The sequence below is a fragment of the Ochotona curzoniae genome, unplaced genomic scaffold (assembly GCF_017591425.1).
Source record: "Ochotona curzoniae isolate NIBS_2020 unplaced genomic scaffold, NIBS_Ocur_1.0 patch75, whole genome shotgun sequence".
NCBI classification, from domain to species: domain Eukaryota; kingdom Metazoa; phylum Chordata; class Mammalia; order Lagomorpha; family Ochotonidae; genus Ochotona; species Ochotona curzoniae.
In genome coordinates this window covers 393,245-415,834 of record NW_024467056.1, presented here as the reverse complement: position 1 = coordinate 415,834, position 22,590 = coordinate 393,245, and the positions used below count along the sequence as shown (strand labels likewise).

The window sequence follows — 22,590 nt, the reverse complement described above, 5'->3', positions numbered from 1 at the left end:
CACAAGGAAGTCACTAGCTTTTAGCCAGCAATGATCCACAAGGTCCTGGTTCAAGAGGCCTGGCTCGAACTCTGATGTTCTCTTCCTGGGATGTTCTTAAGGACTCCATACTCATGGTGGAAGAACAGCCTTATCAGTACCACTCTGGACATGAGTAACCTAGCACACTCTGTGTTCCCACTGGTTGGTTGGTGCCCAACACTCACCAAGTGGTAGAGCCGCACAGCCTGGCGCACACTGCCACGGAGCTCTGCCACAAGCTGCTCACACTGCTGCAGGCTCAGCACGGGGTCTGAGAGAGACGGCTGGAGCTCAGAGAGGCCCAGCAAGTTGCCCTGGCCCCCAGACCCTCCCGCTTGCCTCCTTCTGGTACCCTCCCCGACACCACGGAAACAACAGGGTCCAGAGGCAAGGGCCTGCCCTGGGCACAGAAGGCACGGGAGGGTGAAGTGGAACACAAGGAGGTCATGAAGGCTGGCAGGAATGCCTCACCATCAGAGTGTGACTTATGGACCCAGACAGGAGCAGACAGGATGACAAATACCACAGGCCGGACACACAGAAATAGGATGGAGCCAGAGAGTGGCCGACAGTGACGGAGAGAGAGGATGAGGTGAGCATGAGGACCGGGGAGCTGTGCACACCTGAGTCCTGGCTTAGGGCTGCCCCTGGCCTGGTGTATTCCATGGGGCTGGGAGTCTCTTCGGGGGTTGGGGATTGCGAGTTCTCGGGGCCTCGAAGGAGGATGCTGGCTGGCAGTTGCTGGGCGCGGGGGCTGTTGGGCCCAGAATGAGCCTGGTACTCTGTCCTGGGCTTGGGAGTAGCACTCTCCCCCAAACAGGCCCGCCTCTCAGATGCACTGTGAGCTTTCCCTACAACGGCTGAAGAACCAAGTGGCTCTGTCTCACCACGGACCCGGCCCTTGGTTACAGGAGAAAATGCAGCCAGGGTAGGGCGGTCCGGCAGCGGTTTGGGGATGTCCAGGACCAGGTGAGCCCGGCTGGGCAGGGCCAGTTTGCTGAGTGGTGCAGCTCGGCTCGGGGCAGGGGCTTGAGGTTCGGCCACCAGGCCCAAGTTCTCCCCGACAGAGACACTGCGGGCTATCTTGGCTGTGGAACTGGTGGTAGGGTTCTGGTAGGAGCAGGGCCGAGATGGACGGCCATCAGCCTGGGGCAGGGAGCCCAGTCCATTTTGGGTCTCGATCTCCCGTGACAGCAATGGACCTGATGAAGAAGGGGCCTCATCTGTGGATTAGACAGAGACACGGAGATCTCTGAGTGAGGGAGGCATCCCAGGTGTGAAGCTCCAGCCCTGGTAGTTGCTCTTCCCCAGCATGTGTCCACTAAGCAACCCTGTTAGCCCCCACACCCTGGAGCTGGGCCCACCCTGCTCCTCACCCTGTGGCACCAGACTGTGCACAGACTGGGCTTTCTGGAGGCCAGGTAAGGAGCCAGCTGCAGCTGCTCTCTTGGGGGCCCGGCTGCTGTCAAGGTTATGACGGCGTCGTGGCAGCAGCACAGGCACGGCCTGCTCAGGGCGAGGGTTGCCAGGGGAGGGCTCCACATCTGGAGGTGCTCCAGGGGGATTGGCCCCACTGCCTCTCAGCTGCTTGCTTGATGCCTGTGGCACCTGGACTGGTCTTGACGTCAGTGCTGGGTTTGAGGAGGAGGATAGTTCCCTACAGGGAAGAAATGTGCAAGAAGACCCAGAGAAGGCTCCATGTTTCTCCCTGCCAAGATGGTGAGCAGCTCTCAGCACCACAGAGGCACTGGGAGAAAACAGACACAAAACAGAATTGGGGCAAGCCAATTTCCCAAGACTAGCAGTACAAAACACCCTTGGGTGTGGAATGAGGGACCCCTGGGGGCGTTAGTAGTGGGTGCTTGCTGCTCCAGCAGGAGCACCGTGAGGCCAGGAGAGCTGGCGCTGCCGTGGGGCGAGGGCTCTATACCTGAGTGGAGGACTCTGCACCTGCGACAGGAATCGAGAAGAGATGCTCCGAGACTCTGTCCTCTCTGGCACCCGAACTGGGGCCCCTGCCAGGGTGGTGGATGTCATGGATGAAGGCAGGAGCCAAGCCTTCAGCCTGCATTCTGCCTCCCCTGCAAGGCCACTCCAAGGCTTTGCCTGCCCTGCCCCCTCCCTCTCAGCTAGGCAAGGAGGGAGAAAGGTAGGCAGGCTGTGGGAACCCGAGGCTGGCCCTCTGACCACACCTGGAGCAGCCCCATTTGCCAGAGTTTCAAAGTGTTGTTTCAGAAACTGCTCCTGGTCCGGTGTATGGGGGCTGCCTTCCTGCAACCCGTACAGGCCCGTGCCGCCCTCCTCTTCCTCCTCCTCTTCATCACCCTCAGCTGGCTCTTCAAGGTCTGAGGAGATGCCATCCACACTCAGGGGCTCCGTGCTCTCGGAGTCTGGATGTGGGGGAACGGGGAGAGGCATCATGCCACACCTGTCTGTTGCCAGGGCCTCCACTGCTGCACCCTTGCCCCCAGCCCAGGACTGTAGCCTCACCTTCATTGGGGTGCTCGGGGCTGGAGAGGCGGCTGCCGCTGTAATCCATTGAACAGGCGCTGTCGGGACTGTGCTTCTCTGAGCCCCTGCTGCCCAAGTACACTCTTCCCAGGGTTCCTCGGGCTGGAGCTTGCACCTGGAACTCACTGCCAGGAGAGGGAAGAAAAGGCAGTGAGCAGGCCTGAGCCTCAGCACCGTGAGCAGCATCAGAGGGCCAGGGACAAGACAGGGATGAGGTGGCGGCCGGGCTCAGAACTTCCTGGAGGTCAGACCTCCCCCAAGTTAAAAAACATTGCGAGAGAAGGGAAGACTGGGGTTGCAGGCCGCTGAGCTCGGGCCAAGGCAGAACCCTTGCCTGGTATCCATGGTGGGGCCATCACTCGGCTCTGGGTAGACAACACCATCTTCAATGGGTGCAGGTTCCAGATCTTGGGCAAAGACCCCTTCCTCTTGTGACAACAATCGGATAATGTGGGGGCAGGAACAGGGTTGGGAAACCTGTGACCGAGCGGTCTTTTCACTCTGGAACACACAAAGGGGCATCACTGGGGTTGCTGATAGGAGAAAAGGGCCGTGGAGAACAAACAAATGTGGGAAAGGATTCAGTGTGTGCCAATTCTGGGGAAGCTAAAAGTCCAGCTCTGAAGACAGAAAGATGCCAAGAAGCCAGGCTGGGTCCCAACTGACTCTATGTGTTTCTGCATGAACTATATTAACACTCTGGGCTGCCAAACACCAGTCACCACCTGGTATCAAGTGTGCTCTAAGGAACCAAGTCCAGGGCAATGGCCATCTTTCCTTCTCTAGTTCAACCCCTTCACTGTCCACCTTAATCCTGCCACCCAGCCTAGCCAGTCTCACTCTGACCCTGTACCCGAGGGGCAGAGCAGCCAGACCCAGCATGGTGCTGAGGCCTTAGCTGTTGCTGTAAGGCTAGCGAGGGTTCCTTGGAGAGCTCTGCAGCTAAGAGAAGGCCGGCTCACCTGGCTGGCATGTGAGGTCTCACAGTCTCTTCGATCATTCTTCCCAGGACCAGAAAGGCTTGTGGCCAGCGAGTCCTGGCTGGGGGTCCGAGGGCTTGGGGCCAGTGTCTCCAGCTGCCGCAAGTCCAACATGGAGTGGACACTCAGCTCCACACCTGGCTGAGCCCAGCGCCCCCTTCTCCTGGGTCCTGGGTTGGCTGCAGGAGCTGGATCCAGGAATTCCACTGGCTCCTGTACCTGGTAAGGGGGTGAGGAGGCAGAGGAGACAAATAATCCTTTACCATGTGCCAGGCATGTCACCTGTATTGTAACTCACTTCATACTCATAGCTGCCTGCTGAAGTGACTACTATTACTATCCCATTTTATAGATGAGAAATGAGCTGTCCAAGACCCCCAGGGCATGAAGCGCTCACAAACTATGCTGGCTTCAGGGTTCATGCACTTAGCTGCACCCCACATTCTCTCATGTAGGAACCCCTAAGTTCTACCTCCATCTGGTGCCATGGATACCTGAGAGCTAGGCATCTCTAAAAGTCCCATTCTTTTGCATGAGTGAGAGCCATGATGGGATACAGGCCAAGCTGACTTGGACCACATCACCTGCCAGTTCACATGAAGGCCAAGGCTGGGGCTGGGAGTTGGCAAAGCTGGGCTAGGCTGCAGTACCTGCTGGTGAATTCCAAGACTGAAGGCAGGCCATCTCAAACTGAGCCAGAAAGACAACACACCACAGCTCTGCCATGACACTGGGGCTGACAATGGAAGGGGCTGGCACAGGTAGGGGCTGCACAGCCTTAGGGCTTGCTCTGGCCACACCCAACTATCAGTCTTCTAATAGCTCTTCCCCTCTGTTCCAAAAGTTCTGAGCTAATCTCCTAAGTTCTGGGCCTTAACATGACAATTTTTCCAGATTTCTGCTCTTGGCACCCTTGGTTTTCTATAGGTTGTGCCCTGATGGCATTTCCTCCCAGGCCCCAAGCGCTGAGCCAGTGGAGCACTTCCCCTGGTGAGGACTGATCTCACACAGCCCCACAGGGAGGAGACACTGGGGCTTCCCTCGGCCCTGCCACCCCAAGAGCAGCCAGCTACTGACCTTCCCCACAAGGTCTTCCTCACATACAGGATTGAAGCACATGGGCAGGCCCCAAACCCAAATGCCTCCCCAGGCCAGATAGCTCCGCTTTCACCTGCCTTCACTTCCTGTAACCTCAAAGGACATTCATCAATGCCAACTCACCCGACTCATCTCCCAATGAGACAGGCTTCGGGGCAGGGCTGCGCTGGGGCTTGCAGCTAAGACAGAAACAGGCAGTCAGAGAGAGCACCTCCTGCCCACCCATCCCACACTGGCCTATACCACACATGTCCCCACACAGTGGCACCCCAGACCCCTCAGCTCATATCACTCACTCCCAAGTCCCGGAAGGTGTTCATCTAGCCATTTTGCCAACAGGTGCCTGTCTGGTCCCATGGCAGACTACCACAGACCTGGCTCCTTCTTGGTCATCTTTGAAAGTGTGGGCAGAGCTGGGAGTTCTTCTTCCTCATTACCCTCATCCTCTCCCTCCTTGTCGCTGTCTGATGAGAGAGCTGGTCCAGTTGAAAGCATTGATGGGGCCTCACACCTGAGACCAAAACAAGGCAGGTCATTGGACAAGAGGCTTCACCTGGGTCTCTGTGTTAGAAGCAAGGTCTTGGGAGAGTCACAGTGACAAAAGAGCAGGTCCAGAGTGTTGGGGCGGGGGAAGAGCAATGGGATCCCAGCCAGTCATCTGATTACGCCCAACACGTGTCCACAGTATCTGTCCTCACCGCTTAGATCCAGAAGCCCTCTGGGGAGAAGAGGGGCCCGGCTGCTTGCCCCCTCGCTGGCGCTGGCGTAGCTCGGCCAGACGCTGCCTCATGCTGATGGTCATTTCAGAGCTCAGGCGCCAGACAAATATGCAGCTAGGGGAGCACAGGGCTGGGTGAGAAGGGGCAGGGGAGGACCCTGCAGGTGGCAACCCTGTAGCTCCATTCCCCTTCTCTGTGAGCTGAAAAAGGGGGCCACAGGTCTCCTCCTCCTCCTCCCAGGCCAGGCCCACCCAAGAAATACCCTTGCTTAGTCCCACTTCCCAGAGACATCAGTGAGATGGAGAGAGGGGAGGAGGCAAGATGTGCCGCTGGCACAGAGAGAGCTCACCTATCCCCTGACACGGAGATGAGGTGTTTGCAGTCATTACTAAACTTCATGCCCGTGACAATCTCTGTGAAGAACAAAGACTGTGGTCTGTGAGCCGCCCGGAGTGCCCAGTGACTTCCTTTCTGTCCCAGCAATGGAGATGGGGGCTGGAGGGTGGGGCAGGCAGTGCTGCTGAGGCCTGAGAAGCTCAGGGAAGAGAGGAAGGTTCCAGGGCTATACTCACCTGAGTGGCCAAACATAGTGGCTACACACTCGCCTGAAGAGAAGTCAAAAATGGAAAGGTTCTTGTCAGAACAGCTGGTGGCAATGTAGATCCCCGAGGGGTCTGTCTGCACCTGCGGAGTGGGCCACACAGCTGAAGAACACAGGAGGTACCAGTCCCTCTCCACCCAGTGCCCCCAGTGCCTACCCTACCAGGCCCCCTTACCTTAATAAGGGTGCCATCCTCACCCTGGGACCCTTTAAACAATTTCTTTTGCTTCCCACTGCTGATGTTAAAGATCCTGCAAAGAAACACACTGCCATTCACCGAGGATGCCACATACCGGCAACCACAGCCAGCACCTTCTCTCTGTGCTCCAACACTGAAGGGGCCAAAGGGCCTACCATCTCTTAGGGGAGGCAAGGGAGTAAAAGGCCTGGACAAAAAGACACGAGGGCAGGAAGGCCTGAGAAGGGGAGTCCCACCGAATGTTTCGATCCTGGCAGCCAATGGCCGTGTACTTCCAGCTGGGCTCCACATCCATGTCATAGAGGGTCGTCTTCCGCACCACGTGGTGCGTCCGTGTAAACTGCACACCATCTCCAGACTGCAGGGAGCAGCATATAGGCAGGCTCACACCCAGACACCCCAGCAGGCCCACCGAGCTCTGCTTTCACTTCCTTTCACCACTCAGAACCCCAGACAGGGGACTGGCAGAGACCCCTCCACCCCGTTCCTGCCCCTTGCTGGGAAGCCCAGGACACGCACCTTCTGTGCAGTGCGGAAGTAGATGCTCTTGTCTGCTCCACAGCTGATCATGCGGACTTGCCCATCGCTGGCTGAGGAGGAGGTGACACCACTGTCACTGTCACCACATGGGGGCAGCCTTTTCCCTGCCTCCCCACCCTAAGTCCCCCCAGTTGTGCTCTTGAGCACAGCAGATACAACCAATCCAATCAAAATGCTTCTCTCTAGCCCTGGGTTTTTGTTTTTCTCCCAGACTGGCTGGCTCAGGGTCCCTAGCCTGAGTCTACACCTGTCTTCCCACCCAAACCCAGACCTTTCAGCTGCTGTTCAATACTCCCCTACAGATGACGGAGCTCTCTCTCAGAGGGAGGACAAGTGGCAGTAGCGGTGGGACGTGTCTCATCTGCCCAACCCCCCACCTGCAAACTTGACAGCGGTGATGGAGGAGGAGTGCTCGTCCAGCGTCTGCTGTAGGCTGTACTCCCGCCCAGCGTCCAGCACGTGGATCAGCCGGTCCCGGCTCGCCGACGCCAGCAGCTTCAGACCTGAGGTTGAAAGAGCAATTCTGTCAGCCCCGAGTGGGTCCTTAGCTGAACCCACCTGCAGGTTCCAAGGGAACAGAGCCTCATGTCCCTGAGTTACATGAACCACAGAGCAGAGATGGCACTGTCCTCCACTAAACCTACAAAGGCACCGACAAACCAGGACGGAGGTAGGTGGCCCTGGTGGGACTGGAGGAACGCTGTGCCATGCCAGCCCAGGCACGGGGCACCCCCTCACCTGTGTCGGGCTTAGAATACTCGAGGCACAGAATCTCTGAGTCATGGGCCTCCACCTTCAGCATCTCACTCAAGGACTGAAGCTCATGCACCCTGCAAAGAGGAGGTGAGAGGGGGTCACCACCAGGCCACAGCAGGAGGGGTTCACCCCTTCCTCTGTTAGTTGTACTTGAACTTTACAGATCACAGAAAAAATGCAGATGAGTATGATTTCTATACTCCCCTTCCCAAGCTTTGCCTAATGTTAACACCTTTCATAGCATATCAGGGCCAGGAAATGTACACCAGTACAAGATGATTCCTCAAGGACCTTGTGATTCACAGGTCACCCATTTTCTTTCCTTCAGGATCCAGGATCCTACCCAGGGTCCAAACTGCATTTAGTTGCTATTTCTTCTTAGTCTCCTACCATCTGTAGCAGTTCTTCTGCTTTGCCTTCCCCCTCATGACCTAGACAGTTCTGAAGACCAGCTACTCTGGGTTGCAGGCACCTCAATGCAAGTTTGCTGGTGCTTTCTCATGACTGTGTTGACTTGATACATATTTGGAAAGGACACCACAGAAACAATATTACAAACTTCATAGAATGGTTTCATAGTGCTGATACAAGAGTGTGAACCTTGGTCACTTGGTCAAACTACTTCCTGCTGGGGTTCTTCACAGCAAAGTGAAGGTAAAAATATGTTGTTCCTGGCCTTTGTGAGAAAATTTCCATAAAACTCGGTACCTGAGGCCCTGACCAGCCCAACCTGCACCTGGGAGGCAGGTACACCCACTTTGGGCCTGGAATTACCTGAGGGTACCCATCCGGTCCCCTGAAGCCAGATGCTGTCCATTGGGGCTGATGCACACAGAGCGGATGCCCACTCGGGGATCCATCAGGGACCCATCGGCTTTGTCTCCTCCAGGCAGCTCAGTGTCCAGCAGGGCCTGCGTGTTCCCGTCCACGTAGATGATCTTAATGAGGTCCTAGTGGGACAGGTCAGAAGAGGTGGATAAGACAGACTCCACACAGCATAGCTGCAGGGGGAGGCAAATGCTGGGCACAATATGCAGCGTTTGGCTCATAACACCCAGCTGAACAAGAACTGGGAGATCAAGTTTAGGGATCTGGGGCCTGCAACTGAGAGACAAAAGCTATGAGGGGCCGAGGGTAGCAAGTACAGAGTGGGGTTCCACAGCATCGGTGCTCACGTTGCTGAGGATGTTTCGGTGCAGGGTGGAGCCGTGCACACCGGAGCTCTCCATGTTCCACAAGCGGATGGTGTTGTCAGAGGAACAGGTAATAAAGGAACTAGGGGGCAGGCAGGCCTGGTTACTGTCCTTCACCTCAGGGTAGACCTGCAGGGGCACAGAGTACACGGTTAGACGGCCACGTGGGGCGGAGTGAAGAAGGGAACTAAAGAGAATTCTGGCCAAGACCCAGCCTGGTGCCAGTCACAATGGTCGTGCCATGAGTATCTAAGGGAAAGTACACTGACCTAGCACCGATTATGGACCAGGCATTCTGCCATGCATCCCACGGTCTTCATTTTACTTTATTCTTAGAACAGTTAGGTAGATCAGATACATCATTTCACAGTTGAAGAAACTGGGACTCAGCCAGCTTTAATGACTTTAGCGAGATCACCAATCCCAGACAAGGCTTAACTAATGTCAGAGATGAGGAAGCATTAACATTCCAGCTCAACCCGCAGGCCCCAAAACAGAGACACTGATGGTGAAAAGGGAGGTGGCATCTGGTAAAATGCGCTTTCTGCCCTGTAACAGTGATATCTGTGGAGCCGCTCAGTCTCACCCAGCCAGCCAGCCCAGTTCACATACCTCCACACTCCAGACGCAGGAGGAATGGTACAAGGCTGAGTACACCTTGCCCACTTTCTTGGGGTCCTTTACATCCCAAACATAAATGCTGTGGTCGTTGTACACACAGGACAGCCATTGATTGGTTGGATCAAAGGTCAAGGCGATGGTGTCTGGATACCTGGCATTGGCCACACCAGAGAAGAGGCGACTGTGGGGGAAAGGACAGAACAAACCAGTGAGACTCAAGAGAACGAGAAGAGAAACCAAGCCAGAGAAAGGCAGACAGAGTGTTGGAGCCCTGGCCAGAGCTGCAGCTTTGGACACAGCTGCCTGAGGAAGGAGACCAGCGTCCCAGGAGCCGGGTGCTGGCTGAGCACAGGCCGTGGGGCCAAGTGTTCTCATGATGAGTAAGAACACTCATGAATACCAGCGGCACACAAGGTGATTCTGTAGCTAGGATGGGGCAAAACAAGACTGTTCTCAAGACAACTGCATGAAGATAAACACAACCTCACCCTACAAACCACAGAAAGGGCCAACAACGCCCCTCCCTGCCCAACATGACTGATGGGGAAATATGTCCACTTCCTGACAGCATCCGAGCAGAACACAACTTTGGGCCCTTTGAACCATTCCTAAACATCACCTACTGTAAGTCCAAATCCTGCAAGCCCCTTCTGACACACGCTTCTCGAGACACTCCCACTTCCTCCATCCTGTATGGTCTCGCTGGTTATACAAGGTACTGCAAGACCTACCTTTGCCTGCAGAGGTGTTCCTGGACAAAGTGCTGCCAAGAAGCTGGGCATCAAGGGAGGCTCTGAATGGAGACAGGGGGCCCACAGAGCTCACCTGGCCTCAGTGACGCTGGCAATGTCTGTGCCCAGGGCATGCGGTCGGGGCAGGGTGCTGAGGAAGTGTAGGTTGGAAGGGTTGAAGAGCCGTATGGTGCCATCGGCGCAGCCACAGAAGATGTAGTCTTGGCTCACAGAGATGCAGTGGGCCACCGTGGTCTACAGGCAGAGGGGATCAGCTTAGTAGCAGCCACCTGCCCACTCTGCCTCCATCAACAGTCACTGACCAGGAGGACAGTGGGGCCAAGGTGGGGCGAGGGGAAAGCAGCCCCGCTGCTCTGTTCTGAGCCCCCTGCTATCATCTGCTGCCCTCCCTCCAGCAGCAGGTGGCCAGTGGACTCCAGTGCTGTGCAGCTGGGGGATGGGAACTGGGGACCCTTCCCAGGCACTGGTCAAGAGGACAAAAGAAGAAAAGCCCACAAAGAGAAAGCAGAAGCATGAGCAAGAGAGGAAGACGCAGGCAGCACTTACTGTGAAGCTGTCTGTGTTCTGAGCTCAAGAGGAAAGCAGGGGAAAGAGAGACAGAGAGGGAGAGAGCAGAGAGGAGGCAGTTACACGGATCACCAGGGAGTGGGAGCTGGGCTTAGCTCAAGACCCCCAAGCTGCCTTCTCCTGCAGCCTCCTCCGGCACACACGGCCTGGAAGTCCCAGAACCAGCTCGCCCCTAAGCAGGGACCTAGGAAGTCCCTACCCACTAAAGAGAGAGGGACTTACTCTCAGCTCCACCCATTTGTCCAAAAGCCTGCGGTCACTGAATTCGCACAGCAGCCCTGAAGATGTAATGCAGAAGGTGCTGTCTGCCTTCTTCCCTCGGCCACAGGCCACGTCAGTGAACAGGTTGTTCCGGAGCTCCCCCAGCAGCCCCGAGCGGCCCAGCAGGGGCACGGTGGCATTAACCTGTGGAGATAAATCGCTGTTTTCCAGCCCCCAAGCCTGCCCCAGAACAGGGTCTAAGGGAAAAGGAGAGGGGAAGCAGCAGAGTCCCACTGCCCCCTCGCCCCACCCCTGGAACACTCTCAAGCTTGGGCTGTGTCTGGCTCCCCTGAAACTCCTGCAAGACCGCTAAGCCAAGACTGGAATGGTCTTGGGGCAGCTGTGCCGAGTAGGAGCAGGGCCTCAGGCGACTTTCAGCCCTAGTATCTCACCTTTGAGGTCTTGCTGTCATCCAGGTACCAGAATTTGATGTGCCGGTTGCCTGCAGTGACAAAGTAGCTACAGTCTTCAGAGAAGGACACTGCTGTCACCCGACTGGATACCTTGTTAGATGCCACCACAATGTTTTTCTGGAGAGAAGGGAAGAGAAAGAATCAAGGCTCTGGGGCTGAGAAGAAAGAGGCTCAGAGAATGAAGGGGCATTAGGAAGAGTCTGTGCTTCAAAATGTGTTTCCTTTAGGGGATTTACTGGTCAGAAAAAGAGGTGGGGTAGACCCCCTTTGAGTAGTTGAAAAAGCTTCAGCCCCTCCGGCAGAGAGCTAGCACTTTCCCGCAACATACTCGGCCACCCAGCTGCTCCAGAGGTAGAGGAAACAGCTCAGACGGGAAGCTTCCTGACGCCCCAGCTGCTACCAGCCTGCTCACCTTCCAGGCCCAGACGTTGACGATCATGTCATGCTGGTAGCCTACAGAGACAATGTACTTGGCGCTCGGGGAGAAAGCCACACAAGCCACCCCATACTTGTGCTCCTGCAGCTCTGCCACCTGGCTGTGCTCGGCCACGTCCCACACCCGCACGGCGGGCATGTGCCCACTCTGAAAGGAGGCAAGAACTGTACATGAGGACTGAGGACATGCAGCCTCCCTCACCTTCCATGGCAAGGGGCCCTGCCTCCTCAGCTACTGGGCACGGCCTCTAACGAGCCCTGCCAAAAGCAAAGAGCAGGTACATAGGGAATAAAATAAACGCCCCAAGGATGGCACTTGCCCTCAGGAGGAAAGCAACCCAAGAGCATATTCAGACCTTGGGGCAGGGGCTTCACCTTAGGGTACACACAGAGCTTCCAGGCAGACAGGGCTAAGAACCCCTGCCTTTCTGTGTTCCTTCCCTGACTGCCTCCTGCCAAGAGGCGGGGAGGGCAGAGGTGTTCCTCATGTGCCCAGCAGGTGGCCTCCAGGGACCAGGAGTACTGTAAGATAGTTGCTTTTCCAAGTTGCTTCCCTAACCATCAGTATTACCTTGGGAACTGGGCAGAAATATGAATTTGAGGGGTCCCCATTTGGGGTTTAGAAGAACTTGGCAGGCAGTGCGGGGAACAGGCTTTAACAAGCCTTGGAAGTGACTCAGATGCACCCTGAACTTAAGAACTGTTCTAAGCGATGGCAACACCAGGACTTGGCCTCTGTTCAGGAAGGATTGTGACATCAGCTAAGGCCAGGCCGCCGTCCCTTGGCACAGTGCTGCTGCTCTTCCCAACTCACCTCACCAGTGACCAAGTACTTGCCATCAGGGGAGAAGGCAAGGGCTGTGATGGTTTTCCTGCAAGAGATGGATGGACACGCTCAGAGGGGCACTGGCAGGCTGGCCTAAGTCTGGCCCCCAACAGCCTCTCAGAGGGAAGGCCAGCCAACACCGATGGCACCTGCAGTACTTCCTCATCTGGCCCTGATCAAGACCACAATTCATGAGTGGGGAACTTTTTCCTGCCAGAGGGCATTTGGATATTTATAACATTACCCACAGGTCATACAAAACTATCAACTTAAAAATTATCCTGCGGTAGGTGTATGGTTGCCTTGGCAGAGCTAAACCAAGCGTTTCTGTGGGCCTTAAACAGTCTTGGGTTGGATGTTCCCCACCCTTGTCCTGGACAGTGCCCGGTTCATAGCCCCTGAGAACTCAGGCCTGCTTACCTGGAACTGTTAAGGATGTGGTGCTGCTTGTGTTTCCGGGGATTGAATAACACGACCACACATCTGGGGAAGGGAGTGAGGCAACAGGCTCAGCAATAGGCCATGGTTCCCTTAGGATTTACTGGTCACCCAGACTTCCAGACACCCAGCAGGCAGCTTCCTCCTGGAAACCTGCTCCTGCCCCCTTCCCTACTCGAATCTCCGGAGTCTCATGAGAGTGAGAGGGACCCTTCAAAGTCTATCCACATCAGGACCCTAAGTACCTCTAGACAGTTACAAAGGGCACAGGGGCACAGGCTTTATGACGGTCCTTGCATGCATACACCTGAGGAGGGTACAGGAGGGGAGCATAAACATCATTTGAACAAAGTAGATCTCAGGGGCACAGCTTGACAGCAGGTTTGGGGCCACGCATATGCCAAGCACTGCATTCCAAACAGGGCTGAGGCTGCTCACATGTGCACCAGTGTGTGTACCTGGCAGGGCCACCACTCAGCCCCCCTTGCTGGATGAGACAGGTAGCAAGAGGCCAGAGAGGGACCCAAGTGCAGGGAGGTTCAAACAAACACAGGGTTAGGGAGAAAGTCTAGGAGTTAACAGGGCCACAAAACTGCAGGTCCCAGCTCAGAGACACTCTAGCCCAGGTAAACAGAGAAGGGCCTTCCTGACACAAAAGGAGACGTTCAGAGACTCTAGGCACCTTGCAAAGAAGGCTGGCAACAAGGTCTCCGCTCAGCGCATCGGATGCATTCAGGTCCAGACTGAATTTCCATATGAGGCTCCAGGAGGAAAGCCAGGCAGCAAGAGCCCCAGGCAACATGCTGGAGGCAAGACACTGGAGGCCAACAGGCTCACCAGCTCCATTGCTGTGAGAGGCCTGGGCCTAATGCCTCTTGGCCTTGCCTCTTCATCAGCACCAGAACTGGCTGACCAGAGCCAACCAGGAACAGGGAGGAGAGGGGTGTGAGCAGACCAGAACCTCCTCCACCTAACCTTCTGTAGTAGAGCCTGCTGCCACCTTCCATCTGAACCCCACTGCTGCCTGGAAACTTGAAGTGGGGTGGCAGTAACCAGTTACTAGGGAGTGTTTGGTATCTGAGGCTCAAGAAATCCCTCCAGGGCCCAGGGCAAAGGCCCAATTGGCTTAATCCTCTGCCCTGCAAGCACCAGGATCCCATATGAGTGCCAGTTTGTGTCCTGGCAGCTCCACTTCCTATCCAGCTCCCTGCTTGTGGCCTGGGAAAGCAGTCGAGGACAGCCCAGAGCCTTGGGACCCTGCACCTGTGTGCAGCCGCTTAAGGAGTAAACCATTGGATGGAAGATTTTTCTCTCTCTGTTTCTCCTCTCTGCAAATCTGCCTTTCCAGTTTAAAAAAAAAATCCCTCCAATATATAAATTCCCCAGGTAATCTTTTTTTTTTTTTTAATTGGAAAATCAGATTTACAGAGAGGAGGAGAGACGGAGAGGAAGATCTTCCATCCAATGATTCACTCCCCAAGTGGCCACAACAGTTAGAGCTGAGCCAATCCAAAGCCAGGAGCCAGGAGCTCTTCTGGGTCTCCCACACGGGTGCAGGGTCCCAAGGCTTTGGGGCGTCCTTGACTGCTTTCCCAGACCTCAGCTAGGGAGTTGGATGGGAAGCGGGGCCACGAGGACACAAACCAGCGCCCATATGAGGTCCTGGCACGTGCAAGGCAAGGACTTTAGGTGCTAGGCTACCATACCGGGTCCAACCCCAGATAATCTTATCTGGAGACACTGGGACCTTGGCTGTGACCAGCTGGCCCAGAGTTGCCATACTGCGCAACAGACCTAGCACACTCAGTTCCCACCATCCCTTTCTCCCCTCCCCAGATCCTATGCATGTTTGGTTCTCTTTTCCTTATTCCTTCTAGAATGCCAAGGTTAAGAGGGTCTTAAGAAATATGACAAAAACAAGATGGATTTAGAATTCTGTGCCCCACTACTCCTGAATTTACACTAAATCAGGTCAACTATAACTCAAAGCTCAAAAACAACAGACACTTAAATACTTGATCCAGTCAGAAATAATAGCCATAGACCTGCCACCATCATGAATCCAGAGCCCAGCAAGCTCTCTAGCACCTTGTAAGCTATGTTGGCCTGCTGGGGAGTCCCTCTGTACAGGCTCATCTCTTCAGCAAAAGCTTTCCAGCCCACCTAGTCCCAGTGCCCTAACTTTATTCCTGTTCCTGACAGACCACAACAAAGGGGCTCAGAACCAGACAACCCAATTGAGTTGACTCGATGCATAACACAGCAAACCATATTTTAAATCTGGAAAAAGTGCATGCTGAGGACTCCATGGTAAGCTTACAGGTTTGCCTTAAATAGATCAACCTTTAAGTTTGGTGTATCAGACTGCATTAAGGTAGGTGTGTGTGTGTGTGTGTGTGTGTGTGTGTGTGTGTGTAATTATCCAGCATGGATAGAAGGTTGACTGGGGCCACAGCCAGATGAAGTAACCCCTTCCTTTACTTTTTTTTTTTTTTTTTTAAGATTTACTTATTGGAAAGTCAGATATACATACAGGAGGAGAGACAGAGAGGAAGCTCTTCTGTCTGATGATTCACTCCCCAAGTGAGCGCAATGGCCGATGCCATGCCGATCCGAAGCCAGGATCCAGGAACTTTTTCCAGGTATCCCACACGGGTGCAGGGTCCCAAGGCTTTGGGCCGTCCTTGACTGCTTTCCCAGGCCACAAGCAGGGAGCTGGATGGGAAGTGGAGCTGCCGGGATTAGAACCGGCACCCATATGGGATTCTGGCGCATTCAAGGCAAGGACTTTAGCCGCTAGGCCACGCCGCTGGGCCCAATCCCTTCCTTTTCTAACATCCCCAGTGCTTAAGCTTACCTGGGAAATCCTCAGATGGGGCATAGAAAAGCTAGGTAAGGGGGAGAAAACACAGAGGCAGATCCTTCAACTGATATTTTTTGCAAAACACCCAAGATCCCCTGTGTGCCTGGCTTGTTCACAAAATAACCAACGACAGGGCAGTTGTTGTGGTGCAGCCTGGTCAAGGCGCAATTTGCAGCATCCACACCCAGGGTCAGCAGACAAGTTTGAGTCTTGGCTACTCTGTGCTTTGGATCCAGCTTCCTGCTTGTAACTGGAAAGCAGAGGATGATGACTCAATTACACGGGCCCCTGCCACCCAGGTGGGAGACCCAGACAGAGTTCCTGACTCCGAGCATAGGCCTGGCCCAGCCCATTGCAATCATTTTGGGAGTGAACCAGAGGATGGAAGATCTCTTTCTGTGTCTTTTTATTTCTCTGTTACTCTGCCTTCCAAATAAATAAATAAATAAAATTTTAAAAAAGAACAAGCACTGAGGAGCCAGGAGCACTTCTGGATCTCTCACTTGGGCGCCAGGGTCCCAAGGTTTTGGGTCATCCTCGACTGCTTTCCCAGGCCACAAGCAGAGAGCTGGATGGGAAGCGGGGTTGCCGGGATTAGAACCAGCGCCCATATGGGATCCTGGGCGTGCAAGGCGAGGACTTTAACCATTGCACCACCGTGCCAGGCTCCAAACAAATAAATCTTAACACACACACACACACACACAGTGTGTACTTTACAGGATGTGTGAACTGAAAGTGGTATTATACTAAGCAATCTGCATGGTTCTCTCAGTCAACTTCCTGAAGGGGATCCATGTACATCAATAACAAGGGGCAGCAGTTGCAGCAGGGAAGTCCCACCATGTACTCCATGCAGGACCTGCTGGAGACATAGGTTAGGATTCTTACCCAGGTTTGGAATTAGTTTCAATTCCAAAGGGGAAATCTTACAGCTTTATATACTCCAAAAGACACTCATTCTAGGATGTTTCTTAGGGTATCCTTGGTTGTGGCCCTCTCTATGATTGGAATGCAATGACTGCAATCTGGCCAAGGCCCTGAGACCCACTGACATTTCTGCTTCTATTACTCTACAAAACACCTAGTCAAAGGCATAAGACAGGGTGTTAACAACATGGTCAGGGCCCAGCATGGTAGCCTATGGCTAAAGTCCTTGCCTTGCATGCGCCAGGATCCCATATGGGTGCCAGTTCTAATCCCAGCGGCCTCACTTTCCATCTAGCTTCCTGCTTGTGGCCTGGGAAAGCAGTCGAGGACAGCCCAAAGCCTTGGGACCCTGTACCCGTGTGGGAGACCTGGAAGAGGCTCCTGGTTCCTGGCTTCAGATCGGTTTAGCTCTGCCAGTTGGGGCCACTTGGGGAGTAAATCAAGGGACAGAAGATCTTCTTCTGTCTCTCCTCCTGTATGTATATCTGACTTTCCAACAAAAACAAATACATGTTTTGTTTTGTTTCTTAAACTGGTGGCCAGTTATCAGTAAGCTGCTTCCTGCCCTTAGGACTCAATCACCTTTCTCAAAAAAGTGGTGAATCTCCGTGAGCTGTTAACACTTACAAACCAAGTAAACACAGCAGATTCTCCTACCACCCAAGCAGGAGACCTAACTCCCTCCCTCAGGCCATTCCATCTCTCCACCGTCCCACACAGTGGGGGCTTCACCGCAGAGCTCAGGTGAGCACAGATGAGCAGGTCCTGCCCAGCCTTCCCAGTGCTGTGCAGCTCTGCTCCATGTGCAGCCTGGGCTGAGCAGACAGGAGGCTTCTCACGCGTACCAGCTTTCCCTGTCCTCCTCCCCACAGAAGCCAACCAAAAGGCCTCTGCTTAGCCACTGCGCAGACTTGGTCCCCTTGCCAGGACACGTCCAACAGGCCAGGAGCAGCACTCATGCAGCCACTCTGGCCATGCGGGCGTGCAGAAGCCCACTCTCAGGACTCCTTGTTCCACACTGACATCAGGGGCTCTGAATCTAGTTAGGCTGTTCAACCCAGCTAAGTCCCTCCCAAGAGCTGACTGGCAACCAGCCTGGCACCCTACAGCAGAGGGCTTTCAGTGTGACAGGTGAGAGGCGACTTCCTGAGGGGAAAATGATGGCAGAAGGAGACTTTGGAGGAGAGAAGCAGGAGCCAGCCAAACAAAAGAGCCTCTGCCCAAAGACTCAGCCCTCTTCAGCCAACCACCTCGGCCCAACCCACACTGCCACCCCCTTCCCTGTGCTGTTTCATTTCCTTTCAGAAAACTTTGTTTTGGTTTGATACTTGCCTCTAGGCCTCTGGGAGCATTTTCGGAGTTTTGTTTCTCTTCTTGTTTCTAGGATACCTGAGCTGGCTCCTAGAGCAACAGGCGCAATAGGAACTAGAGAGCAAGCGGGGGCTGAGTGGTGTTAGAATTACCAGATAGCAAGAAAAGGCAGGCAAGGGAGGGAACAAACCTATTTAGACTCCTACAAACTTTGCTGGCCTCCAGACACCTCAAAACAACATCAGGGGCTTCAGCACAGAAAAAAACTAAAATACCCAGAAGGGAGCCATTTGCAAAGAGAAAACTTAAAAATTCTAAGAAGTCAAGAGGTTACAAAACAGACTAAGGGCAGGGCCCAGAGCAGTCTGAACCAAGTACCTTCACGAAAACTGACTAGGGGTGGTAGCAGGAAAGCTTCCATTCATTACCTGGAAGGACTCTGGGCACGTGGGCTGGGCTGGGGCCTACCCATAAATACCAGCACACACCCTGCATGGTGCCAGGCCTGGGGTGGAGGTGGGAAAGGGTGGGAGACAGGGCTGCACCCTCCCCAGGGCAGGGACACAGGGCTCAGCATGCACTGAGCAGCACCCCAGGCCTGTCTTGCCTATCCTGCATCAAGCCCCCGCCCTGCCCCACCTCCAACAAGAAGGAACCTGGCTTTCCCAGGCAAAGGCAAGAGCCCAGTGGAATTCCCCTGAGGCAGGCTGCACCGGGCCATCCAGCAGCACTACCCCAGCAAGGCCACTCAGGAGAGACACTGACCCCAGAACCCAGGCGCCAATGTCTCCCAAGCACAGGCTGAGCTGCCCCCAGACAGGGCTCTCATTCAAATGGCAGGTTTGCAGCTTTAAAAATAAGCAACCAGCCCTGTGGTCTCCCTCTGAGGCCATTTTTTTTTTTTTATTGTTGCTTACATTATATTATGTTTTAAGAGTCAGAGCTCCTCTGTCTGACTACCTGAACTGGAAGTCTGAAGCGACACCAGCTCTCTGTGTCCTGGAGCACATTCCATAACCTCCTTAGAGATCTGTTTCCCCCACTAAAATAGAGGGGTGATAGTACCAACTTCAGAGGCTTGTTCTGAGAAATGCTATGTGCAAAGACTTTTAAAAGCGCCTGGCACAGAAGCATTTGCTGAAGACAGCTTTTTTTCCCCCCTCCTGTGAGGACTAAGCTGAGCAAATCATGTAACCATGGACAAAAACCAAAGGTTGCTATGGAAACCATATTGGGAAACTACACATTCTTGAAAGCATAGTAGGGTAGAAAAGCAGAGAAGCCACTCTTCTCATTTTTGTATTCCTGGACAACCAAGAAACTGAGGTTGACAGACAAATGGAGTGGAAAGGGCCCTAAGCTTCCTCAAAAGAAATTCTTCCAGGGCCAGAGCTGTGGCTTAGCACGTCAGCCTTCTCCTGTGGTATGAGTATCCCACATGAGGTGCAGTTCAAGTCCTAGCTGTTTCAGTTCCAATCCAGCTCCCTGCTTATGGTCTGGGAAAGCAGCAGAGGATAGCTCAATTCCTTGCGCCCCTCTACCTACGTGAGAGACCAAGAAGAAGCTCCTGATAGTCCTAGTTTTGGATCAGCCAAGCTCTAGCAGTTGCAACCTTTTGGGGAATGAAGCAGAGGATGGAAGTTCTCTCTCTCTCTCTCTCTCTCTCTCTCTCTCTCTCCTTCCTCTCTCTGTTGTAATTTAGCCTGTCAAATATATCTTTTAAAAAAATTCATACGAAAAGGAAACATGTAGCCTCAGAAACTGTGGATGAGAGTTTCTCATTTGCAGGAGCACAGTGTGTGTGTGTGTGTGTGTGTGTGTGAAGATGCAGGCAAAACAGGGTGTATCCACACATACCACATAACATGGACTCATGGACTGTTATTCAGCCATAAAAAAGGAAGACAAGCACCGACACATGCTGACCCAGAGGAGCTCTGGAAGCATGGGGCTAAGCTCTTTACAGAGAACAAGTGTAGCATGATCCCATTTATATGGAGTGTCCAAATGAGCTCAGTTGTGAAGACAGAAAGTGGCTGCCTCCAGGGATGAGGAATTGGGGGGCAGCAAGGAGTTGGACAAATGGCTGTTGATGGGGGTGTAGAGTTTGGTTGTGGGTGATGCAATATTCTAAAATTGGTTGTGCTGATGGCTGCACCCCTTAGCAGATACATAAAAAAACACTAAATTGGATGTTTTTTAAATGTGTGGTATCACACCTCAACACAGCTGTTCATAAAAGTGGTTAGAAGGTAGCCATTACAGATGGTGCTAGGAGCGACGTGGCAAAGAAAGTGTCAACACATATGTATACATGGGCAACTCACAGCAGTGAACATCTATCTGGCCCATACGTGTCCTTTAAAACATTGATACCAGGTCAACGTAAGCACCTCTCCCAGAACACCAGAACCACCTGCCCACTGCAATGAGCCAGCATGGCTATAAACTCTCACACTCCGAGATCTCTCCCAAGGCACTTACCCAGCTGGATAGGCAACTAAACCTGATCGGGGGTCACAGGCAAGTCCTTGGCCTCCAGACACTGTTATTCCCAGAACCTTCTCCAAGGTCACCTGTTGAGCAAGACAGAGAAGTAACATGTCATAGACAGAGTAACTGTGGACAGGAGGTGCTAAAGGCACCTCGATTATCCTACAGTGCTGACTGCTTTCCTGCTGGCCCCGTCTTCAGGAGAACATAGCTATGATCTCTCCAGGCTTGGTTCTGGATGTAGACTCTCAATCCTATGGGAAAGAGCCAATGGGCATCATCTGCACTGAGCAAGGTCCAGTGAGCTGGTACCTCAGGGCAGAATGTCAACTACTTCAAGCACAGCCCTGCTACAAAGGAACAAGCACTCTCCCAATCCAGCAAGGCATCATTTACAAGCTAAGTCCTTGGGTCCTCAGCCTGAGCTCTTGGATTTGAGAGACTTAGTGGTCACTGTTTTTCATGCCACAGGGATGAAGAAAAAACCTTTTTGAGGGTGGAGGGAGGGCAGTGTGGTGGCTCAACTGCTTAATCCTTCACCTGCGAGTGTCAACATTCCACATGGGCACCGGTTCATGTTCCTACTGCTCTACTTCTCATCCAGCTCCCTGCTTATGTTCTAGAAAAGCAGCGGAGGATTTGGGAAATGAACCAGTGGATGGAACATCTTTCTGTCCTCGCAGTAAGTCTGCACTTCCATTACAAATCTTACCAAAAAAAAAAAAAAAAAGGCATTCCAACCCAGTAAGAGCCAATGTTAGGTATAAATTAGGTAATTCAGTGTCCCTGACCATCACATCCCATCAAACCCTGCTCACCACCAAACGGCTCCACCTCCCAGATGTGTACCGATTCATACAGATGACAAACCAAGGAGGCAGAAGCACAGCTTGATGCTGTGTTTAGCGAAGTACAGATGCAGTGTATGCTAATGACTATTATTAAACCACAACTCTCATAGAGATGAAAGGGAAACTTGTGTCAAGTGCTAGAGGACAGGTCACAGCAGGCATCCATCTCTCTCATCCTCAGTGTTATCTGTCTCATGCTGTCTGCAGACCCTGGGACTGAAAAGGACTAACTTTCAATCAGCACCCTAATCTTTTCTGCTAAATGATGCCATGTGAGAGGCACTGCCCTGTGGCCTCTGTTCAGGTCAGCCTCCCCTAGAATCATCTGCACTCTTTGCACCTGCTTTGCTCAGGGATGCCCATGCCCTACCTGGGCTTCTAGAGGCAGAACAGCTGTGTACACAGGCTAGGAAATGTGTACTAATGGTACACACTCTGCTAGAAAACCCTGCCCCTGAGGAGAACCTTGGAGGTCCCAAGAGGGTGACAGGAACCAGAAACACCTCAGAGGTGCTCGGTGGTCTACCTCTCCACCAGGTTAAGTGTCTAGAGGCAGTAAGTCAGGGATCAATTAAGACAGCTTTAGGATCTCTCTTCTCTCACTATCCCATTGGGAGAACTGAAAGTACTCCTAAAGGGCCTATTTAAATGTTCATCTCTGAGGACCATTTTAGTTTAAATGAGGTTGGAAGAAATGCCCTGTGGTGGCTAAAGACAAGAATAAGTCTAGGATTAGATACAAGTAGGTCGTCAAGAAGCTTCTACCCTTCTTGAGATGTGGACGCCAGCAAGTGTCTACTCAGTCACAGAAGTGACGTAGGTAGAGGGCATCAACACGCAGCCCTGGCAAGCGCCCTGATGTCTATGAGACACTAACCCTGACATGGAATGTGCTGCCTTCAGCCTACCTTATACATTCTTGGTAGTTTGCCTGAACTCAGGCCTCCTTCCACTTTCTCCTGGATTCATGACGCCCCCACACCCATCACCTGACACTGACTGAAAGTTCAGGTCACTATGCCCAGCTCCCTGCAGGGTGCCTGTGGCTACCCAGGGGGATGGGTGCTCCTGTTGCCCTCACTACCTACTGAGGAGAGCAGAGGAAGGAGCCTAAGGCCACCCGCACCCCACAGATAGGAGAGGTCACAAAGCCAGTGCAGTGCATCAAAACGCTGCTCAACCCCCAAACTGACCCTTCAGTCAGATTCTTT

General features: G+C 53.5%; 1 protein-coding gene across 1 annotated transcript in view; it reads right to left on the bottom strand.

Moving 5' to 3' along the window:
* Positions 1 to 22,590, bottom strand: part of LOC121168192 (mitogen-activated protein kinase-binding protein 1) — a 50,918-nt gene that overhangs the window by 2,519 nt on the left and 25,809 nt on the right. Inside the window, exons 3-31 of the mRNA XM_040998076.1 lie at positions 20,520 to 20,611; positions 12,914 to 12,976; positions 12,482 to 12,539; positions 11,645 to 11,815; positions 11,212 to 11,349; positions 10,781 to 10,963; positions 10,538 to 10,555; positions 10,065 to 10,225; positions 9,231 to 9,420; positions 8,601 to 8,747; positions 8,200 to 8,375; positions 7,408 to 7,499; positions 7,047 to 7,172; positions 6,649 to 6,719; positions 6,366 to 6,487; positions 6,106 to 6,181; positions 5,902 to 6,013; positions 5,679 to 5,742; positions 5,309 to 5,443; positions 4,985 to 5,121; positions 4,734 to 4,789; positions 3,495 to 3,731; positions 2,867 to 3,033; positions 2,512 to 2,657; positions 2,214 to 2,411; positions 1,952 to 2,036; positions 1,398 to 1,678; positions 645 to 1,244; positions 207 to 292 (exon numbers count right to left, since the gene is read on the bottom strand). Of these exons, the coding sequence (XP_040854010.1) occupies positions 207 to 292; positions 645 to 1,244; positions 1,398 to 1,678; positions 1,952 to 2,036; positions 2,214 to 2,411; positions 2,512 to 2,657; positions 2,867 to 3,033; positions 3,495 to 3,731; positions 4,734 to 4,789; positions 4,985 to 5,121; positions 5,309 to 5,443; positions 5,679 to 5,742; positions 5,902 to 6,013; positions 6,106 to 6,181; positions 6,366 to 6,487; positions 6,649 to 6,719; positions 7,047 to 7,172; positions 7,408 to 7,499; positions 8,200 to 8,375; positions 8,601 to 8,747; positions 9,231 to 9,420; positions 10,065 to 10,225; positions 10,538 to 10,555; positions 10,781 to 10,963; positions 11,212 to 11,349; positions 11,645 to 11,815; positions 12,482 to 12,539; positions 12,914 to 12,976; positions 20,520 to 20,611 (4,188 nt within the window). The remainder of the gene's footprint in view (positions 1 to 206; positions 293 to 644; positions 1,245 to 1,397; positions 1,679 to 1,951; positions 2,037 to 2,213; positions 2,412 to 2,511; positions 2,658 to 2,866; positions 3,034 to 3,494; positions 3,732 to 4,733; positions 4,790 to 4,984; positions 5,122 to 5,308; positions 5,444 to 5,678; positions 5,743 to 5,901; positions 6,014 to 6,105; positions 6,182 to 6,365; positions 6,488 to 6,648; positions 6,720 to 7,046; positions 7,173 to 7,407; positions 7,500 to 8,199; positions 8,376 to 8,600; positions 8,748 to 9,230; positions 9,421 to 10,064; positions 10,226 to 10,537; positions 10,556 to 10,780; positions 10,964 to 11,211; positions 11,350 to 11,644; positions 11,816 to 12,481; positions 12,540 to 12,913; positions 12,977 to 20,519; positions 20,612 to 22,590) is intronic.